We start from the raw sequence: 19,053 nt of genomic DNA on the forward strand, positions 1-19,053 counted from the left end.
GTCATATTTGCAGGTCATGGTCATCTGCTCCTTCAGAGCTGCTCTCAGTAAAAAGCTTAGCAATGAAAGCACTGGAGTAACAGTGCTGTGTCTTCTTGATTTAATGCTCAACGATGGAACAAATGAAAATCTCTGGCCTTTCTCCACCCTTTGCGGATCCCTCATTCTCATACTTCTAGTCCGTTTCTTCTCCTTGTAACACCCTTTACCCAGTCCCCCCTATTTCTTTTCCTCCCCAAATCACATCTCTGAACTTACCGACTCTGTAGCCCGACTATGATCTCCTTGCAGCCCCCCAAGGAGCAAAATCGCTCCTAACAAAATCACAATTTCAAGCACAACTCAGTTCAAAAGTATTTGTGCAGAGTTTACTCTGTGGTTAGTACCAAATTCTTTGCCTATTGTGTCTCTAAAAACAGCGAACCCATAGTTCCCCAAAATAACATAGTTCCTCATGCCTCACTCTTGGTTGGCCTGAGGTCAGGAAAGCAGTGAAAAGAAAATCTTCTAACACTATCCTCCATCTGGCTAGAAGTACACCCCACCACCCATGGAGAGGGCAGCCAAGTCTTCAGTCCCTTTGAGTTGCTCCTCCAAGAAGCTCCTCACTCACCTAGCTCTTCCATCGTCTCGTACCCAAGATGCCCTGGCGCCACACACAGGTTGTAGAGCACTGCATGTGCTGGGGAAGAGGACCGCAAAGGGACTGAATGAGCCAGCGCGAAGCAGCCTCTATAGCCTTTTTTTGGTTCCTGTATTTGCTTAGCACTTCCTCTCTCTAACCTCCGAGTTACTTCCCTGGTAGCTCAGAGGTTAAAGCATCTGCCTTCAATGTGGGAGACCTGGGTTCGATCCCTGGGTCGGGAAGATCCCCTGAAAAAGGAAATGGCAGTATTCTTGCCTGGAGAATCCCATGGACGGAGGGGCCTGGTGGGCTACACAGTACACGGGGTCGGCAAAGACTGAGCGACTTCACTTTCACTTTCCTCGCTTTTGATGAGTTCTTTTTTTCTTTTAAAGTCAGAGTTTTAAAAAATGAGACATAGAAAGATAGGTTGTTGGATTTGAGTTCTGGTTGTGCATTGGCCAAGGTGATAAAGAAGCAAAACTAATTTTGAAAAATTTGAGAACCTACTATGTGCTTGGATTTATCTTAAATTCATGGGAATGGCAGATTTGCATTTGTGTTTCTTTCCCAGAGTGGGTAGGGTAGCCTGCTGTGAAAGATTCTGATTTTTTTTTTTTTCCTATGAAGCTGAAAGACCATGGAAGCATAATCTCCTTCACTAGCGCTCAATTCATTTTGCTGTCTTTACCCAATTATCCAGAAATCATACTTATTTGCTTTTCTGAATAGATCATCAACCTATTAAAGGCAGAACAGGATTCTCTGGACCAGGCTTACAGTTGGATTCTCCGGCCAGGTTTATTTCAGTGGTTTAAAATGCAATCATCTAGAGGTGTCATGAAGAATGAAACTGGAAGATTTGACACCAGGTTCTTAGGGGCAGATGTTTCAATCATACACACTTGCCGTCTAGTTATATGGCCTTAATTTCTCTCAGAAGTGACACTGGAGTCAGCTTTCTCTCTTTTTTGGCTAATGGGATTTTATTCACCTTGAATAAAGCACTTTCAAAAGGTCAGCTATAAGGCGGCAGTACATAAAGTAAAACTATGGTCTTGTTAAATAGATATTATCCCCATTTTCACAAGTAGTGAAATTGAAACTTGCTAAAGTTAACAGAATTAGTAAGTTTGCTACTTACTATAATACTTAAAATATAGATTTAATGTCGAAGCCTGTATTCTTTCCTCTACAACCCAGTGGTCTTTTTTTTACGGTTAACTGAATCACTCATTCTCCATTCCTCTGTGACTCTTAAAAATTTTTTATTTTTATTTTTTAACGTAAAGGCGATCCCACCTCTGCATTACTTTTCGCAGCCATTGGATGTCAGCGTCATTCCAAAAGTCTGCTCACTACAAACACAGCTTTGAAAAACTCCCACCCACACTATGCCAGTTTTTACAACTGAAATGCCTTTAGCCTCACCAAAGTGCAAAACACTCCACAGAGAAGATGAACATTTGCCCAATCTGAAGTGGTGCCTGGCGTGCTGCGATTCATGGGGTCGCAAAGAGTCGGACACGACTGAGCGACTGAACTGAACTGAACTGAGCCCAAACATTGGAAGGAAAAAGGCTCTTCAGCACTTGGCTTGCAAAATATTGGACTCTATCTGCAGTTCAACTAAATGATTCATGTGAAATGTAGAATTGGATTCTGAGAGCTTGTTTCCAGCCACTTACTTTGGAGATTTTTAACCCTGGGTGCTTTGGTTTCCGGGACTGAGAAGCATTCCTGCAGGTCGCGCCTTCATTATAATGGACGCAAGAAAAAAAAAGGGGGGGAAGCAATGCAAGAAGTTCAGAGCCATCACCGAAGGCAACTTGGTTGATAAGCAAATGGAAACTCCCGTTTGATGCACTAGAGTCATTTAGCTGCACACGCTGGTGGAAAAAGAAATTCTGACAAAGCTGCTGTTCTGACCGTGCTTCCTGTGTAGCAGCGACATTTAAAAACCGCAGAAGCAGACGGTTTCGGGTGGGGGGTGGCGGGAGGTGGCGGTGGGAAGCCTTCAGGTATCTGGGCAGGTCACAGGAGTCACGCCAACAATGCTTCGCCACTCTTCTCCAACCCAGGGGGCACGGCCAAGCCTAAGCAGCGGGTGCCAGTCTTCAGCCCTGACATCCAGGGGGGGAAAAGCAACTCCACAAGTCTTTCCACAAACTTTTATTAAGGATCGGATGAGGGGTAGGAATTGTGCCAGACCCACTACGAGCCGACGGGACCAGTCAACTCCTGACCTCCAGACGCGCACAGGAGAAGATGGGATAATGCAGGAGATGTATGTGAACGCTAGCCCGTCCCCGCGGCGGCGCCGTCTAACCAGAGGTGAGGGCTACTGCGCGGCCACCTTGACCTGGCTCGCCAACACCGAGCGAAAAGTTACGGGAAACTGCCAGGCGACCCAACCAGCGACAGGCTCGGTAGGCGTACCCGGATGCGGGCGGGCGCTCAGGCCCAACCCGGAAACCCCGCCTCCCGGAAGAGCGAATTCGAACTGACGGGACAGTCGACTACCTCTCCCAGCGCGCAACGGTCAAAGCCTCCCAGCATCCTCTCCGCCGCGGGGTTCCCAGCTGTCTTCCGAAGGCTCAGGGGGAAGCGGAACTTCACTTCCCAGGATGCCTCGGAGCGAGACGACCACGCGCATGCGCCAGAAGGCGGGTCCTCCTTGCCCTTACGACCCCGCCTCTGTCCCACCGCCGCCATTTTTTCAGAGACTTTCATCCGGCGGCCGACGGGGCTTTTTTTCTTAAAGGAGAAGCGACAGCTCAAAAAAAAAAAAAATCCCCCCCTTCTTCCCCGCAAGACCTCGCGGCGCTGGGGACAGAAAGGCCACAGACAGGAAAGTGGGGCCGGGGTGGAGGCGGAAGGACGCCGAGGCTCCCTCCGCGGCTTAAGGGAGAAGGATAGAAAGCCCTTGTGGCGTTAGCGGCTCCTTAGGGCGGCAGGTGCGCGCGCAGCCAGCCCAGGGTGCGCGCGAGGCGGGGAAGGAGGTGCGTTTCCCACCCGCCCCCTCGCGAGGCCTGCCCCTCCCACTGCCCCGGGCGCGCGTTGAGCTCCGGAGCTGGGGGGGAAAAAAAAAAAAGGTCACTTTGGGATTGTCGCGAGACGCAGCCGTTTAACGGTGAGAACGGGTGCGCGGGGAAGGAAACCTCGCGCGCTCCCTTGGAGCCGTTTCCTGATTGGTGGAAGGCCGGGGTGGGGGTGGGCGGAAGCCCGGGACGCCGCGACGTGAAACCCCGCGAGGGGCGGGGCCAAGGAGCCGCTTCTCCCCCCTGATTGGCCCGCTGTGCGCCTGTGGCGGGCGCGCGCGCGCGCCGCCAGCGGTACCGGCCCTTGAGTGGCAGGGGGCGGGGGGGGGGCGCCCTCGGAGCCGGGCGGAGGGGAGGGGGGAGAGAGGCGCGCAGAGTGAGTGAGCCGGCCGCTCCGGGGGGCGGGGGGAGCAGCGCCGCGGCCGCCGCCGCCGCCGCCTCCGCCGCCGGGACCAGGGGGTGGGGGGGCGGACGCGTCTCGATGCCGGGGGAGACGGAAGAGCCGCGACCCCCGGAGCGGCAGGACCAGGGAGGGGGGCCGGCGGCGGCGGAGCCCCAGCCACAGCCCCCTGAGGCGGCGGCGGCGCCGCCCGCGGGGCCCCCCAGCAGCCGCGTGCTGAGGGGAGGCCGGGACCGGGGCCGCGCCGCCGCGGCCGCCGCGGCCGCCGTGTCCCGTCGGAGGAAGGCCGAGTACCCGCGCCGGCGGAGGAGCAGCCCCAGCGCCAGGCCCGCCGACGCCCCGGGGCAGCCGGCCCAGGCCGCGAAGCCGCCGTCCCCGGCCCAGGGCAAGAGGAGCCCGCGCCTGCTGTGAGTAACGCCGTCTCCGCGGCGGTGGGAGCGACCCCCCTCCGCCCGCGCAGCCCTCGCGGCTCCCGTAGCGGCCGCCCCACGTGACGCGCCGCCGCTCTGCCCCCTGCCGGCCGGCCCGGCGCGCCGCCGCCCGCGCCCCGCCTCGGCGGCCCCCGCCGCCGGCCTGCCCGCGCCCCCGCCGCCCCTCCCGCCTCGGCGGCCCCCGCGGGGCGCGCCTCTGCCGGCCGCCCCGCCGCCCCGGGCTGCCCGCGCGCCCTCTGCCCGCCGGCCCCGTCCCCGCGCGGCGGCCTCCGCTGTACCGCGCGGCCCCGCTGGGAAACCGGCGGCGGGGCCTCCGCGCTCAGCGCGCAGCATGAGGTCGTTCCGCCTCCCTTCCCTCCTGATCAGTCTCAGCACAGTTTGTTTGGGTTTTTTTTCAAACGTACTAAATTTTCACGTTTTCACTCGTTTTTTGGAAAAAAACACAGGATAAAAGCGTGGCTTGCCAATTTTAAGTGTAGACTCTGAAATGCGTGTGTTGATGGTTTGTTTTTTTTTTTGACGACTGTCAAAAACAAACACTTTCAATATTTCCTACGTATCATGCTTTGTACTAAGTGCTGCACTTAAGTCTCACAAACTCATCTCATTGAGCTTAACATTATCTCCTATAGATAAACCTGAGGCGCACACAAGTGTGTTTTTGGAAGTGTTTTAATAAATAGGGATTTCGTCCTTAAAATTTTGAAGAATATGAAAGGAATTCTTTCCTTCCCGAGAGGTCGTAGAGGAACCAAGATGACCAGGAATCTACATATTTTCTAAGTTGTTCATTAAAATGTTTCTGTGCCTAAAGTAGTGAAGCACACGTGTTTGTAAATTGTAGAAATTAAGCCCATTAGCCATGGAATTAGTTGCTGAAGACTTTTGTGTCTTTTTGACTTTCAAGTGAAAAAAAAAGTAAAAGCAGGAAAAATTGAAGGTGAGGGGAGAAATAAGTTTTAAACACCCCCAGCCGCCGCCGCCACGCTGCCTCCCCAGTAGAGATCCTGACAATATTTGGCTTACACAGGCCTGGTCAATTTAAAATTTGAAACACACCTGCTCCACAGTTAAGAGTGAAGTCTGTGACGGTGGCATACTTGTCTTGGAAGACTCTCAGAAAGAAGTAACTTTCAAAGGTATATTGTGTTTTAGATGTGCTTTCAAATTATTGGATGTTGTTTGATTAACATGTGACTCAGCTGGTAAAGTGGAGAAGGAAATGGCAACCCACTCCCGTATTCTTGCCTGAAAATCCCGTGGACAGAGGAGCCTGGTAGGCTACAGTCCGTGGGGTTGCAAAAGGTCGGACAGGACTGAGCGACTTCATTTTCTTTCAGCTGGTAAAGAATCCGCCCGCAGTGCGGAAGACCTGGATTCGATCCCTGGGTTGGGAAGATCCCCTGGAGAAAGGAGAAGGCTACCCACTCCTGTATTCTGGCCTGGGGGATTCCATGGACTGTATTTTCCATGGCGTTGCAAAGAGTTGGACAGTTGAGCAACTTTCACCAATTAACATATTTAGAGAATTGTGTAAATTAAATTTCTGTGGACAACAAAAACTTGTATTTATAAATGATTGGGCTGCATGCAGTTAGGGTTCGATTAATAATTGCTGTGAGTTTCATAGACACAAAAAATTTAAACAGTTTTTACTACCATAAATTTGAAACGATGTCATTGACCTTATTTGAATATAAATTCCTTGGACAGGTTAAACTGCTTCTGCCTCAGTTTTATTATCTACAGGAAATACTGTTAAGCTCAATGAGGTGAGTTTGTGAGACTTAAGTGCAGCACTTAATACAAAGCATGGCACGTAGGGACTGTTGAACGTGTGTGTTCTGAGCGGCGGTCCGCACCTGCTCCGCGCGTCGACTGCGTGTGGCCGTGTAGCAGGCAGGCCTCTGCTGGAGTGACGCAGTGGAGGCATAGCTGCTGTGTAGGGAGTTCTTCATGTAAATTCTGCCAAATAGGGTTTTCAATCTTTTCTATAGCCATACACAGGAAGGTTAATAACTTAATCTTTTAAAATTTCCTTCCATTTTCACCTACCCATTTGAAAGTTATAGATGGCTATATCTCCTTAGCACCTTTCCCTCCCGCTGACTCATCAGTTTACTCAGAGACAATCTTAAGCGTTCCCTAACTTCTGTCAAAAAGGTACTGAGTAGTTTTATTTCCACAATGTAAATGTTACAACAGTTGAAGTTGGATGAGGACTTAATTAAATTCTTTCAGTTTTTTTCTCCTCAGTATTCCTTGTGGGGAGGAAAGAAAAGTCTTAATTCTTAAAAGTGCTCCTCTCTCTCATCCAGTGTCATAAAAGATCATAGTGTTCTTTTAGCCTCGGAACTATTTCTTAATTGTATATTTTAAATTATGCAGTTTTGATTGGATTGTTTGATAAATTTTCACTTTAATAATTTTTTAATTACATGTTTTCAATTTACTACATACCCTGGAAATCGAAGAACTGCTACAGCATTTCAGCCCAGTAAACCTTGATTAAGCAAATAATTGGATCTGGTAGTGTGCTGAGCCAGGATTTATAAAGAAAAATGAGACATGGATTTCAGTAAAGGGGGATGATGCATGGATTAGTGGAGGTTTGTCAAATGTATGCACAGTTTACAGATTTTCAGAGTGATAAATTTTAAAAAGTAATTGAGAAACTTTATCCATTAAGACATTTCAAGTTTTGAAATGTGTGATCACTGAACCCTGGTTAAGTTCCTTCTGACCTTGATTTCAGCTCTGTTTTCCAAATAACATTTCTCCCAATAAATTCCCAGTAATCACTGTTTAACCTACCCTTGTTTTTCTTGATCAAGGAAACAGCAAAGTGACTTGATTGTACAGTGGTTTCAAGTGTCAGTAAATAGACTTGGATTTTCGATTCCTCTTACAAGGCAAAATAGAAAAAAAGCATTGCTTTTTACTGCTTACTGACCTTGGGCAAGTCACTTAACCTCCTTGAATATGCTTCTTCATCTTTAGCTGATAATTTATGATTTATGGAATGAGCTTTACAGTTAGATGGCAATTACTGTTTTTATAAACTTTCCTAATCTTATAACAATTTTTCTATTTGCATTGACATACTCAGGAATTAATGAAAAGAATAGGAGCTCTTTGTGAAGGGGAATAAAAAGAATTTTTCAGTGAATGTGCTTAAGCAAAAGGCATTCAGTTAAATTTATAATCATTTTAAATTAAAAGCTTAAAGGCTAGTAGGAAAGATAAACCAAGTTTGAAGAAAGGTTATATATTAGTACTAAGAATTAGGCTCTTTATTTGCTGTATTTTAGCCAATAAGTTCCAGAGTTAAGATTCTTATGTTTCAAATGCAGATGTTTATAGGTGTCTATGTATGGGTACATACAGGTATATACAGGTATCTGTGTATACATACACACACTACAGCTTATTTCTGATTTAGAAATTAAAACATCCATTCTCTCCTAATAGGGAAACACTATAATTGTTAAAATAAGATTACTTTAAATGCAAAACACTTATTTTCTTCCTACTGTGTGATAATAAGTCCTTTAGATTATCTGATGCATTTCAGAATTTAATACTTATATACTTTTTTTTTTTAATTTCTCACTTAGCTGTTGAGAAAAGCTGTTCTTTCCTCACCGTAAGGAATATGGGAATATAGGCTAGAACAGTATTCCTAGTGGTGAACCTGCAGGTTCAGATGGGTTACAAATGAAACAAATACTGCACTGTTTTCCAGTATATGGAATTCCATTTGGGGTTTGTTTTCTTGCAGAAAGTAAAATGGTAGTAAGCTTTTGCTTCACACTTTCTTTTTGTAAGGAGAAGGTGATGGGCATGATAGTGAGAATGAAGAGGCAGTAATACTCTGAACTGGAAAAATTCTGGATTCTGTGGCTCTTTAGAGAAGCCTTCAATTGTATAAGCCCCAAATCCTGAGTTTCCCTTTTGCAGTGAGCTTGGTAGAGGGAACCCTGAGCCGTTCCCATGGGCTTTCAGAAAGTCTACTGCATAGTGTGTCCGCATCTAGCAGTGATTTGGGAAACTTTTCATTTAGAGCTAGGGTGATGAGCAGCATTCCTATGTCAGTTGTTAATTGGGACATTAAAAATATAATAAATTATAATACCAAGCTTTTAAAAAATGAATGAGATGAGAAAATGATATTTAGTGTCTCTAAAGAGAACAGAATTTGTATTATGCTGTGGCTTCAGTATCTGCTTGGATATTCTTTGTAACATGAGAGTCTTCATTTGTATTAGGGTTATTTTCAAAAAAGAAAAAAAGGAGAAAACTTTATACTGCTCAGAGATGCTGTTTGGCATCTTGGGAAAGATCCAAGACAGGTCAACTTTGAATTTGGGTAAGGGCTGTAGAGGAGAGTCATTATACTGTACTCAGCAGTTAACATTTGATAGAAATTTCCCCGAATTAAAAACATGTGAATGACATTTTTTTAACCTCCAGTTTATTACACATAAGACTCTCTACTCTTCCTATCTAATTTGTAAAGTTCAAGTTACATTTATTTCTAGGTCCAGTCTGCTGCCATTTTAGAAATAGATTTTGACTTTAGTTTAACAAATGAATAATTTTAGGATTTTCTCTTAGGTTCGTTAAATTTTTATTTTGAGAATTGTCAAATATATCCAAAGTAGAGATAATAATGAGTCCTCAGTGTTTATCACCTGGATTTAACAGTTACCGAGATTTTGCCATTCTCACTACCTTTATCCTTCCCTCTGTTTTTCTTTTGGCAGGAGTATTTTGGAGGATATCTCAAATATTTCATTGCACCACTAGTTAACTGCATTTGTGTAAAATACATTTTTCTTTTATGACCATTTAATACTACAAAATTAGCAGTAGTTTCTTTGTATCGATTTTTTTTTTACAGTTAAAAACAACTATTTTGAATGATACTCTAGCTCTGTGCTGTCGAATATGATATCTGCTTGTGGCTATTTAAATTAATCAAAACTGAAAATTGAGTTCCTCAACTACATAGCTATTTCAGTTGTTCAGGAGACTATCATATTGGACAGTACAGATGTAGGATGTTTTTTATCATTGCAGAAAGTTCAGCTGGACACTGCTGCTCTAGATGCTTTCTGTATCACTCTGGAGATGAACCTGAAAAGGATAAATGTTTGTTTTTTTAAGAAAATGTGCAAGATTATTCATTTACCATTTGATTCTCTTTTGTTTCAGATGCATAGAAAAAGTATCAACTGAGAAAGGTAAGATGGGTCCTTCTTAGCACTCATAGACATTACGTGACTAGTTTATAATCTGATAGAAAATAGAATGAGCTTCAACCTGATCATTCAGATTGCTCCTATTTAAAAGTGGCTTATTTGGTAATGAATTGTTGGAATAGATAGGCCATATTTAAGAGGGTGGCAGGTTTGGGCAAGTGGAACATTTTAATATTATTTAAAAACCTAATAATGGGAAATCAGATTATTTGATGTCACTTTATTGTAATTTTTAAAGTTACTTGGTTTTTCAGTGAAGTAGCAGAGCGGAATGATACACAGTGTACAGAGTACAGTATAGACTCTTGTGGAGAGTCATAAATGCATTTTGAAGAATGCAGAAAGAAAAGTGTTTTAAGATTGCAGCCTGGTGAATAATTAAATGGGCCCATTAGGTTATTTCAAGTACCAAACCAGATATATGTATTAAAAGTATTCTTATCTGGATTATGAAGGGAAGCTAATGTTCAGGTTTTTTTTTTTAATGCTTTTTTTAAAAGACTGTTCTGGCTTTGCAGATTGGATTATTAAAATTGCCCATATCATGTTGAGCCAGTTGCTCATTTATTAAATTTTTTTCCTAGTTATTGACTTTGTTCCTTGATACTGCATTCAAATACATAGCATCCTTCTTAAAACTAAAACAAAGATACATTTAAGCATATTTCATTTACTTTGTCTAAACTTGGTCCAGTCCTAAAGTATTAATCAGTTAATTTATTAATGTATATATGTAATATGAGTACATATTATCCTCAGTGTGGACTTTTCTCTTTTAAAGAATGCTTTGCAATATGCATGTATAGGTCGAGTGTAAAACCTGAATTTGTGCCATTTATAAGAATGATAGTGTGGTTAGGAACCAGTAACTTACTCTGTGAGCAATTAGGTATCAGTGAGCAGGTTTTTTTTTCCTCTGAATTTTAGAATCTGCTAGTATTTCATTTCATAGTATACCAAGCAGAAGTGTTTCATACTAGGCAGGTTTTTGTGTAGAAAGCTTTGCATGACTGTTTTGTTTAGGAGGTTTTGGGTTTTGTTGCTGTTGATACTTGGAAATTAGGATATGTCTGTCAAGAATGGAAGCTCTTGTGTTCCTTATTCAGAGATCATTTTGGAAATTTTAGGATGTGGGGGGAATGCTGTGACAGGTGACAAATAACAGAGCAATTTCTACTAAGACAAAAACCACAGCCTGCATCTGTCAGCTAGAATTATCTCCTGTGTCTAAAGACTGTCAAAAGAAATTATTTTGGGTTGCCTTGGAGTGAACTCACAGAATGTGGTGGAAATTAAGAACTCTGTTGTAGATGACTTTTTAATTGATCTTTTGTGTCGATTTCTTAAACCAGATGCTGGCATGTTGCATAAAGTCCTGCACTGAGGAGAGAGTAAAACTGCATTTCGGGTAGTTCAGCCTCAGTCAGTACCACTTTAACCCACTTGTTAAACGCCCTGGATTTAGAGTTAGAGCTCAGAATTTGAATTCAATTTCTGTCTTTTACTGCAAATAAACTCTGCACAGCAACTATTAGAGTTGATAAACAGACTGAGCAACGTAGTGGGACACAAGAGAAACATACAGACACCTGTTGCACTAACAGATTTCGTTATGTTGACATTGGAATATGAGAAAGAGAAAGTAAAAAAAAAAAAAAACAACAAAAAAACTCTCAAATTGCCTCAAAAAGATAAAATACCCAGGAAAAACCCTGACCGAGGAGGTAAAAGACTTAAATGTGGAGAACGACTCTACTACACAGCTGCAGTCAGAACAGAGTGGTATTGGCACAGAAACAGACATGAATCAATAGAGCGGAATAGAGAGCCCAGAAATAAACACATTCACCTATGGTCAGTTAATCTTCAGCAAAGAGGCAAGAATATACAGTGAGGAAAAGACAAGTCTCTGCAGCAAGTGGGGTTGGGAAAGCTGGACAGCTAGCTGCATGTATATCAGTGAAGTTAGAACACTTCCTCACACTAGACTTAAAAATAAACTCAAATTGGCTTAAAATGTAAATATCAGATATGACACCATAAAACTCAAAGAAGATAGGCAAAAAACATCCTCTTATGTAAATGATAGCAGTGTGGACTGGGAGAAAATATTTGCAAACACTGCAACTGACAAGGGTTTAATTTCCAAAAAAATACAAACAGCTCATGCAGCTCAATATCAAAAAGAAACAAAAAAATGGGCAGAAGACCTAAACAGACATTTATCTGAAAAAGAGGTACAGATGACTTAACGAGCACATGAAAAGATGTTCATCAGTGTTAATTATTCGGGAAATGGAAATAAAGCTGTAATGAGGTACTGCCTCATACTGGTCAGAATCACCATCATCTAAAAGTCTATAATAGTAAATGCTGGGTAGAGTGTGGAGAAAGGGGGGCCCTTCCACACTACCGGTGGGAGTGTGACTTAGTGCAGCCACTGTGGAGGGCAGTATGGATGTTTGTTAAAAAGCTAAAAATAGCTATCATGATGCAGCACTCCCTCTCCTGGGTGTATTATCAGAAAAAGATGAAAACTCTTAATTCAAAAAGATGCGCATGCCCAGTGTCATGCAGCAGTATTTACAGTTGCCAAGAGATGGAAGCAGCCCAGGTGTCCCTCCACAGGTGGGTGGGTACAGAAGATGGGGATTGTGATTGTGTGTGTGTGTGTGTGTATATGTATATTTTCCAGTGTATGTGCACACATGGGCACACACACACACTGAAATATTCAGCTCAGTCGCTCAGTCGTGTCCGACTCTTTGCCACCCCATGAACCGCAGCACGCCAGGCCTGCCTGTCCATCACCAACTCCCGGAGTTCACTCAGACTCAGGTCCATCCAGGCATCTCATCCTCTGTCATCCCCTTCTCCTCCGGCCCCCAATCCCTCCCAGCATCAGAGTCTTTTCCAATGAGTCAACTCTTCGCATGAGGTGGCCAAAGTACTGGAGTTTCGGCTTCAGCATCATTCCTTCCAAAGAACACCCAAGACTAATCTCCTTTAGCATACTCAGCCGTAAAAACATATGAAATAATGACTTTTGCAGCAACATGAATAGACCTAGAATTATCATACTAAGTAAAGTAAGTCAGACAAATACAAATAACACATAATTGCTTATTTGTGGAATCTGGAAAAAAAAGATACAAATGAACTTAAATTTATGGTTACCAAAAGGGAAAGGAGGGGGGAATGAATCAGGAGTTTGGGATTAACAGATACACACGACTATATATAAAATAGATGACCAACAAGGACCTGTTGTGTAAGCACAGGGAAGTATAGTCAGTGTCTAGTTATGATGGAGAGGAAGCGGAGAAAGCGTGGTGGGTGGTGTGTGGGTATGAAACGAGTCCCTCTGCCGTGCGCCTGACACTGATGCAGCGTTGTGAATCACCTGCGCTGAAGCTCAGCGAGAAAAACACCTGCATCACGGGGAAGTCAGTCTTTAAGTCCCACGTTAATCCCCTAGTTAAGTGCTCTGGATCTGGAGTTACAGCTCAGGGGTTGAATTCGAGTTTTGCCTTTTATTGCAAATAACCTAGTTAACTGACTCCAGTAAAGACTCAATAAAAAGTAACTGTTGTTAAGCTTATAAAATTTCAAAGAAATCCTCTCCAACTCCCATCTGAGTCTCTGTAAGTTTAGTTACTACAGTAATCGTTCAAGTCTGAGCTGCATATGTAGGTATGTAAGTGTCTCATAATTCTACAACTAGATGACTGAATACAGAAATGGAGGTGAATTTCTAAAGATATCTCTTTATTTCATTAGTATTGAAAAGATGTTTTCAGGATTATTTTTTACTCTTACTCCAGACAGCTTGGAAATAAAGTGCTCTCCTTCAGTTACAGGCGAGAACTCTGGACAGGTTTGAGTAAATGATAATGCACACTCAGAAAAGGAACTGGCTGCTGCTTCAGAATGACTAAATTGCAAAGTGCCGTGGTCATTTTTCAAGTTGAAATAATAGGAAAGAAGGGCATTAGGTCCCTTTGTCTGCGGGGTTTATTTAACCCTGATGGATGTGTCTAGAATGCAGTAGAAAATTGCTTCACAAACAGTTCCTTCAGCAAGTGACTGCTGAGCATTCCCTGTGTGTCCAGCACCATCCTAGACACTAGGTTATGTGGTGAGTGAGTGTGGGGTGAAGAAATTCCAACCTGTAACACAGGGAAGGTAAAGGAGTGATTCGCTTCAGTGTAGTGATTAATAATCCCAGTGTTGCTTTACCTGCTCGTGTTAACTTCACAGACTTTGTTTCTGGGTAGTTTGCAATGTAGATGCCAGAATGCACAGAAGCTGCATGTAAGGCAGCCCCTCCTCCTTTCCCTTAAAGAATATCTCGTGAAATTAGAGCTGGGAGGAAACAGTTTGGAACCTTGGTTGTTTAAAAAATTTGATTATATTAAAGTGTGGGCTCCATCCTTTATTTAATATCATTTTGCTGTTTTTAGTTGCTCTTCCTGTTGTAGTGATGTTTGGGAAAGATTGCCTGGACAGAATCACCAAATGAGTTAATCAGATCTGGGGGTTTATTTAGATTGTTTTCATTGGAGTATTTCTGTTTTCCTGTGGTAGTATATAAATTCTTAATTTTTACCATCTGAGTTTCTGCACAAAGGATGTACAAAAAACATTGTCTTCACAATGATAAACTGTTCTAAAGTCGGCTTAAATACTAGTTTTGTTTTCGTTTTTTTAAAAAAACAGAGGACTTGCTTTCCCTGACTTCTTTAAATATGTTGAGATCGGCTAATATTAATATTTCAAAATGGACTTTACTAATTATTTATGGAAAACAAAGTAGTGCTAATTATAGAAATACACAGAGTCACAGGATCAGGTTTCTGAGACTCAAGTTCTGACTATTGTAATGCTTATGTCTCAAGAGGCTGACAGTACACCAGATAGTCTTTTTATCTATCCGGTTTCCTTCCTATCTATCCCTTTATCTTAAGGTGACAGGAACCACATTATTATTCCTCTCAAGGTGGGAAAGATCTGCTCAACAACTTGTGCCTTGTTAGGAATGTCCCGGAGCCTTCAGACTGTTTTTCTACTTCAGATATCCAGACCTCCGATGGTTCTTCCTTTCTGTTCTAGTTTCCTAGACGTGCAGACATACCTCATCTTTGATTAGTGTGGATTGTGACCTGGGCTTAGAAAGCCTTGATTATCAGTTCCTTTCGGTTATGGGATGTTTTATCAATCAGGTCAGTGAGTTTTTCTGTCCCTTACATGTAAAGAAGATAGGTGTGTAATAATTTGCCTATTATGATTCAGCATATCAGAACTGTCTTGACACAGTTGTAAGTTTAACTTGTTATATATAATAATTATTTTACATTGAGATCCCTTTTCCTCCACAACCAGTTGAGAGTTGCAACAGAACACCCTGGCAGAAGAGGCCCAAGATCCTGAGTGGGCAGACCTCCCCTCAACAGATAAGAACCGGAAACTCCTAAGAGATACTCATCTCGACCTGTGGACATAATGCTCTCCTTACACCGAGATTATGGGTGGGCAAGATCCTCTGACACAAAGAAATTAGCTCTGAGTTAATGACCCCTGATCTTTTAAGTCCCAGGAAGGATCAAGCTCCTCTGAATTAAATCTAGCCAGGTCGATCTAACTGTTACAGACCCAGGCGAGTACCCCCTTTAGCTTTAGTACAGTTAATACCCTACTGAGAATTCCTGAGGGTCTGTCTTTTGCTTACATATCTCCTTAAATGTGGCTGGCTTGTTTGATCCTAGACTCCCAACGTATATCCTACCTTCTTATTGACTGATTCTGTTTGTAGCTTTAACTCTTTGAGAATTTCTAAACCCCATTTTCTTTACTGTGACTCTCTATATAAACTTTTGTGTCAGTTTTATATTGTATAACAAACCATCCAAAAGCGTGAAGTGAAGTGAAGTGAAGTCGCTCAGTTGTGTCCGACTCTTTGCAACCCCATGAACTGTAGCCCACCAGGCTCCTCCCTCCGCCCATGGGATTCTCCAGGCAAGAATACTGGAGTGGGTTGCCATTTCCTTCTCTAGGGGATCTTCCCGAGCCAGGAATCAAACCTGGGGCTCCCGCATTGCAGGCAGACGCTTTAACCTCTGAGCCACCAGGGAAGCCTCCAAAAGCTTAGTGGTTTAAAAGACAGTAGTTGGTTATTTCTCAGTTCGGCCATTCTCATCAGTGGTGTTCCAGTTCAGACATTTTCATGTTGTGTGGTCTTAGGACAGTGGTCCAAAAGCTGTAAGGCCTCTTGAAGTCATCCCACAGAAAACAAGATCAGCATACAAAAATCAGTTGTATTTGCGTGTAAAAATATTGCTTACAATAGTACCAAAAGTATGAATTACTTAGGGAGAAATGTGACGGAAGATGGGAAGCATACACTGAAAAGTACGGCACACTGCTGAGGGAAGTTATTACTAAGACCTAAATGAAGAGCGGTGTGCCTTGTTCGTGAGTTTGAAGACTCATTGTTAAGGTTTTATTTCTCCCCATATTGATCTGTAACTGCAGTGTAATCAAAATCAAAATCCCAGCAGGTTTTTTGTGACAAATTTTGACTTTGAAAACTTCTTGAGAGTATTGGGGACCCGTAGGAGTTTGCAAACTACACTGTGAAAACCATTAGTTTACACTCAAATCCCAACATGTCTTTTAGCAGTGGGATTGATTCTCTAAGGAAGCAGAAAGAGACAAGTTCCTGCATGGGCTTCCAACTGTGACTGCTACACGTCTGTGTTCTGTGTTTATTTAACTATTACTTGATTGGAGGACGTTTGGTATTTCTCAGATTCTCCCCCAACCCCTGGGGAGGGGGCAGTAGATTACAGGTGATTTTTTTTTTTTTTTTTTAAGAAATTATTAAGATACACCGCACGTATACGAAAGCACACTCAACGGGAGTGTCCAGCATCGTGCATTTCCACAAAGCAGGCCCAGCCGTGTAAACATTACCCAGCTCAAGAAACAGAACACAGTCAGCCATCCCTAAGTGTAACCACTGTTGTTACTTTGAACAGCGCAGATTACTTGTGCCAGTTGTGAGTTTTACGTAAGTGGAGCAGTGCGTTACAGCTCTGTGTGGGGCCTCTGCTGCTCCCCGCTGTGTGGCACCCCTCTGTGTTGCATTTGTTCTAGGCGTTTATCTTCATTGCTGTGTCCTGTTCCACTTGGGAATATATCCCAGTTTATCCATTTACTACTGATGGGCGTTTGGGTGGTTTGAGTTATTGGCCTTTATGACTCAATGCTGCAATGCCTATTTTATTAACACGGTTTTATTGAGGCACAGTTTACATATCGATAGTTTAAAATACATTTTTAAGTGTGTAATTCTGTCTATGTAGATACGTCTTTTCTGACATGTTGTATACAGACTTATATGTGAGGTTTTCTGTTTTGAGTCTGACTTCTTTCACTTAGCACAAAATTTTTTAGGTTACTCCATGTTGTAGCATGTGTAAATATTTTCATTCCTTTGTGTGAAAATACTCCATTTGACCTAAACAGATTGTTCATCACTTGATCTACTTTTTAAATAGCTACTGTGAATAATGATGCTGTGAATGTTTGCTGCAGTTTTAGATTAAGAATTCACTTTCTTGAAATAATTCTTCTCGTGGTCTCTTAGGTCAGTATCTTCCATAAATGAGCCGCTCTTCTGGCAGTTGAACCTGAGACTTGGTGGAAATGAACCAGCTCTCAAATCTGCATTAAGCTCTTAGACTGGCGCTTTCCCATTTCTTTCTTATATGATAGGTGTGGTGTAGTGGAATGAATATAGACTTTGGACTTAGATATACCTGGGTTCCAGTCTTAGCTCCACCATTTAATAGGTGAGCTTGCAAAAGTCAGTTACTTGTTTTCCTCAACAATTAAAAAAAATATTATTTGGCAAGATTGTGAGGACTAAGTATAGAAAAAGGGAGAAAATATTAGGCACTTAACGAGTATTTAAGGTTTGTTAGTTTTTCTCCAAAAATGTAAATATTTAATTAGAGATGAGACTTTCACTCTAGTTTGTTCCAGCCTGTTAACCAGCCATTTCCCTGTTCACTATATCAGTGTTAACTCTGTAATCTTGGATAAGTGGTTTAATTTCTCTCAGCCTCAATTAGAAAAGTGAGGCGCCAGGCTGAAGGAGGACCAGACCATGTTAGGGCAAAACTTAGAAGTTGAAGTGTTTTATCGTGATGAAATGGCTGTCACCTTTTGGATTTGATGTTAGATTGTTTTAAAAGGATTGTCGGCTACTCTCAGGTTGAGAAAATTCACTTTATGTTTCATCTTTTGGTACCTAGAAGAATTGGGAGAAGCATGCCTGCCAGGAGTGCCAGTGTCTTTCTGTCTCAGTTCATAGCATCCCCCGCTCTCAGTTTGCCCACTCTGCCTCGTCCTACCGTGTGGCATTCACAGCACCCGCAGTGGCTGCCTGACGCCTTACTCATGGAACAGAGTTAACCATCACGAAACATAGACTTCAGTGCCCTTTAGTACATTGACATCACCTCCATCTGCAGAGGCGCTGTATCCATTAAAGGGAGTCATTTCCCACCCAGCCCCTTTCCAGCCTCTAAAAAACACTAACTTAGTTTTATTTTTTATATAGGAGTACTGTTTCACAATATTGTATTCATGTCAGGTGTACAGCAAAGTGATTCAGTTATACATATACATGTATCCCTTTCATTCGCATTTAGGTGGTTACAGAGTACTGACCAGAGTTCCCTGTACTGTACAGTAGGTCCTTGTTAGTTATCTATTTTAAATATAACAGTGTGTATCAGTCAGTCCCAAAGGTACTTGACTCCTCCTTATGAGCAATACTGCAGTTTGTTTGTCCGTTCGGTGTTTGACAGATGTCTTGGTGGTTTGCACATTTGTGGATTGACTGTTACAGACATCCACGTACGAGTATTTGAATACCTGTTTCCAACTTTGAGGGTATATATGTAGGAGTGGAGTTGACAGGCACTTTGGCTACCTGATGCAAAGAGCTGACTCATTAGAAAAGACCCTGGTGCTGGGAAAGACTGAGGGCAAGAGGAGAAGGGAGCACCAGAGGATGAGATGGTTGGATGGCATCATCAACTCAGTGATCATGAATTTGAACAATCTTAGGGAGATAATGGGAGAAGACAGTGGGACCCCACTCCAGTACTCTTGCCTGGAAAATCCCATGGACGGAGGAGGCTGGTGGGCTGCAGTCCATGGGGTTGCCAAGAGTCGGACACGAATAAGTGACTTCACTTTCACTTTTCCCTTTCATGCATTG

At 43.1% G+C, this 19,053-nt stretch overlaps 2 protein-coding genes across 15 annotated transcripts in view; one reads left to right on the top strand and one right to left on the bottom strand.

Moving 5' to 3' along the window:
* Window positions 1–3,025, bottom strand: part of LPXN (leupaxin) — a 42,227-nt gene extending 39,202 nt beyond the window's left edge. For 2 of the 3 annotated variants that reach the window (XM_060400151.1, XM_004016492.6), the window contains exon 1: window positions 614–3,025. Coding sequence is in view for 1 of the 3 variants with exons in the window: in XM_004016492.6 (XP_004016541.3) it covers window positions 614–626 (13 nt within the window). In the remaining 2 variants the exon portion in view is untranslated. The remainder of the gene's footprint in view (window positions 1–613) is intronic. The other variant, XM_060400152.1, reaches the window with a different exon arrangement.
* A 1,014-nt stretch (window positions 3,026–4,039) lies between these two features.
* ZFP91 (ZFP91 zinc finger protein, atypical E3 ubiquitin ligase) overlaps window positions 4,040–19,053 on the top strand; it is a 38,170-nt gene continuing 23,156 nt past the window's right edge. For 3 of the 12 annotated variants that reach the window (XM_027979808.3, XM_042233584.2, XM_027979809.3), the window contains exons 1-2: window positions 4,040–4,473; window positions 9,715–9,743. In XM_027979808.3, coding sequence (XP_027835609.1) covers window positions 4,148–4,473; window positions 9,715–9,743 — 355 coding nt within the window. In that variant the 5' untranslated portion in view covers window positions 4,040–4,147. Of the gene's footprint in view, window positions 4,474–4,697; window positions 9,744–14,873; window positions 14,984–15,143; window positions 15,290–19,053 lie in introns of those variants that run through there. The other 9 variants (XM_060400146.1, XM_060400142.1, XM_060400144.1 and 6 more) reach the window with 9 other exon arrangements.

The sequence above is a fragment of the Ovis aries genome, chromosome 15 (assembly GCF_016772045.2).
Source record: "Ovis aries strain OAR_USU_Benz2616 breed Rambouillet chromosome 15, ARS-UI_Ramb_v3.0, whole genome shotgun sequence".
Taxonomy (NCBI): domain Eukaryota; kingdom Metazoa; phylum Chordata; class Mammalia; order Artiodactyla; family Bovidae; genus Ovis; species Ovis aries.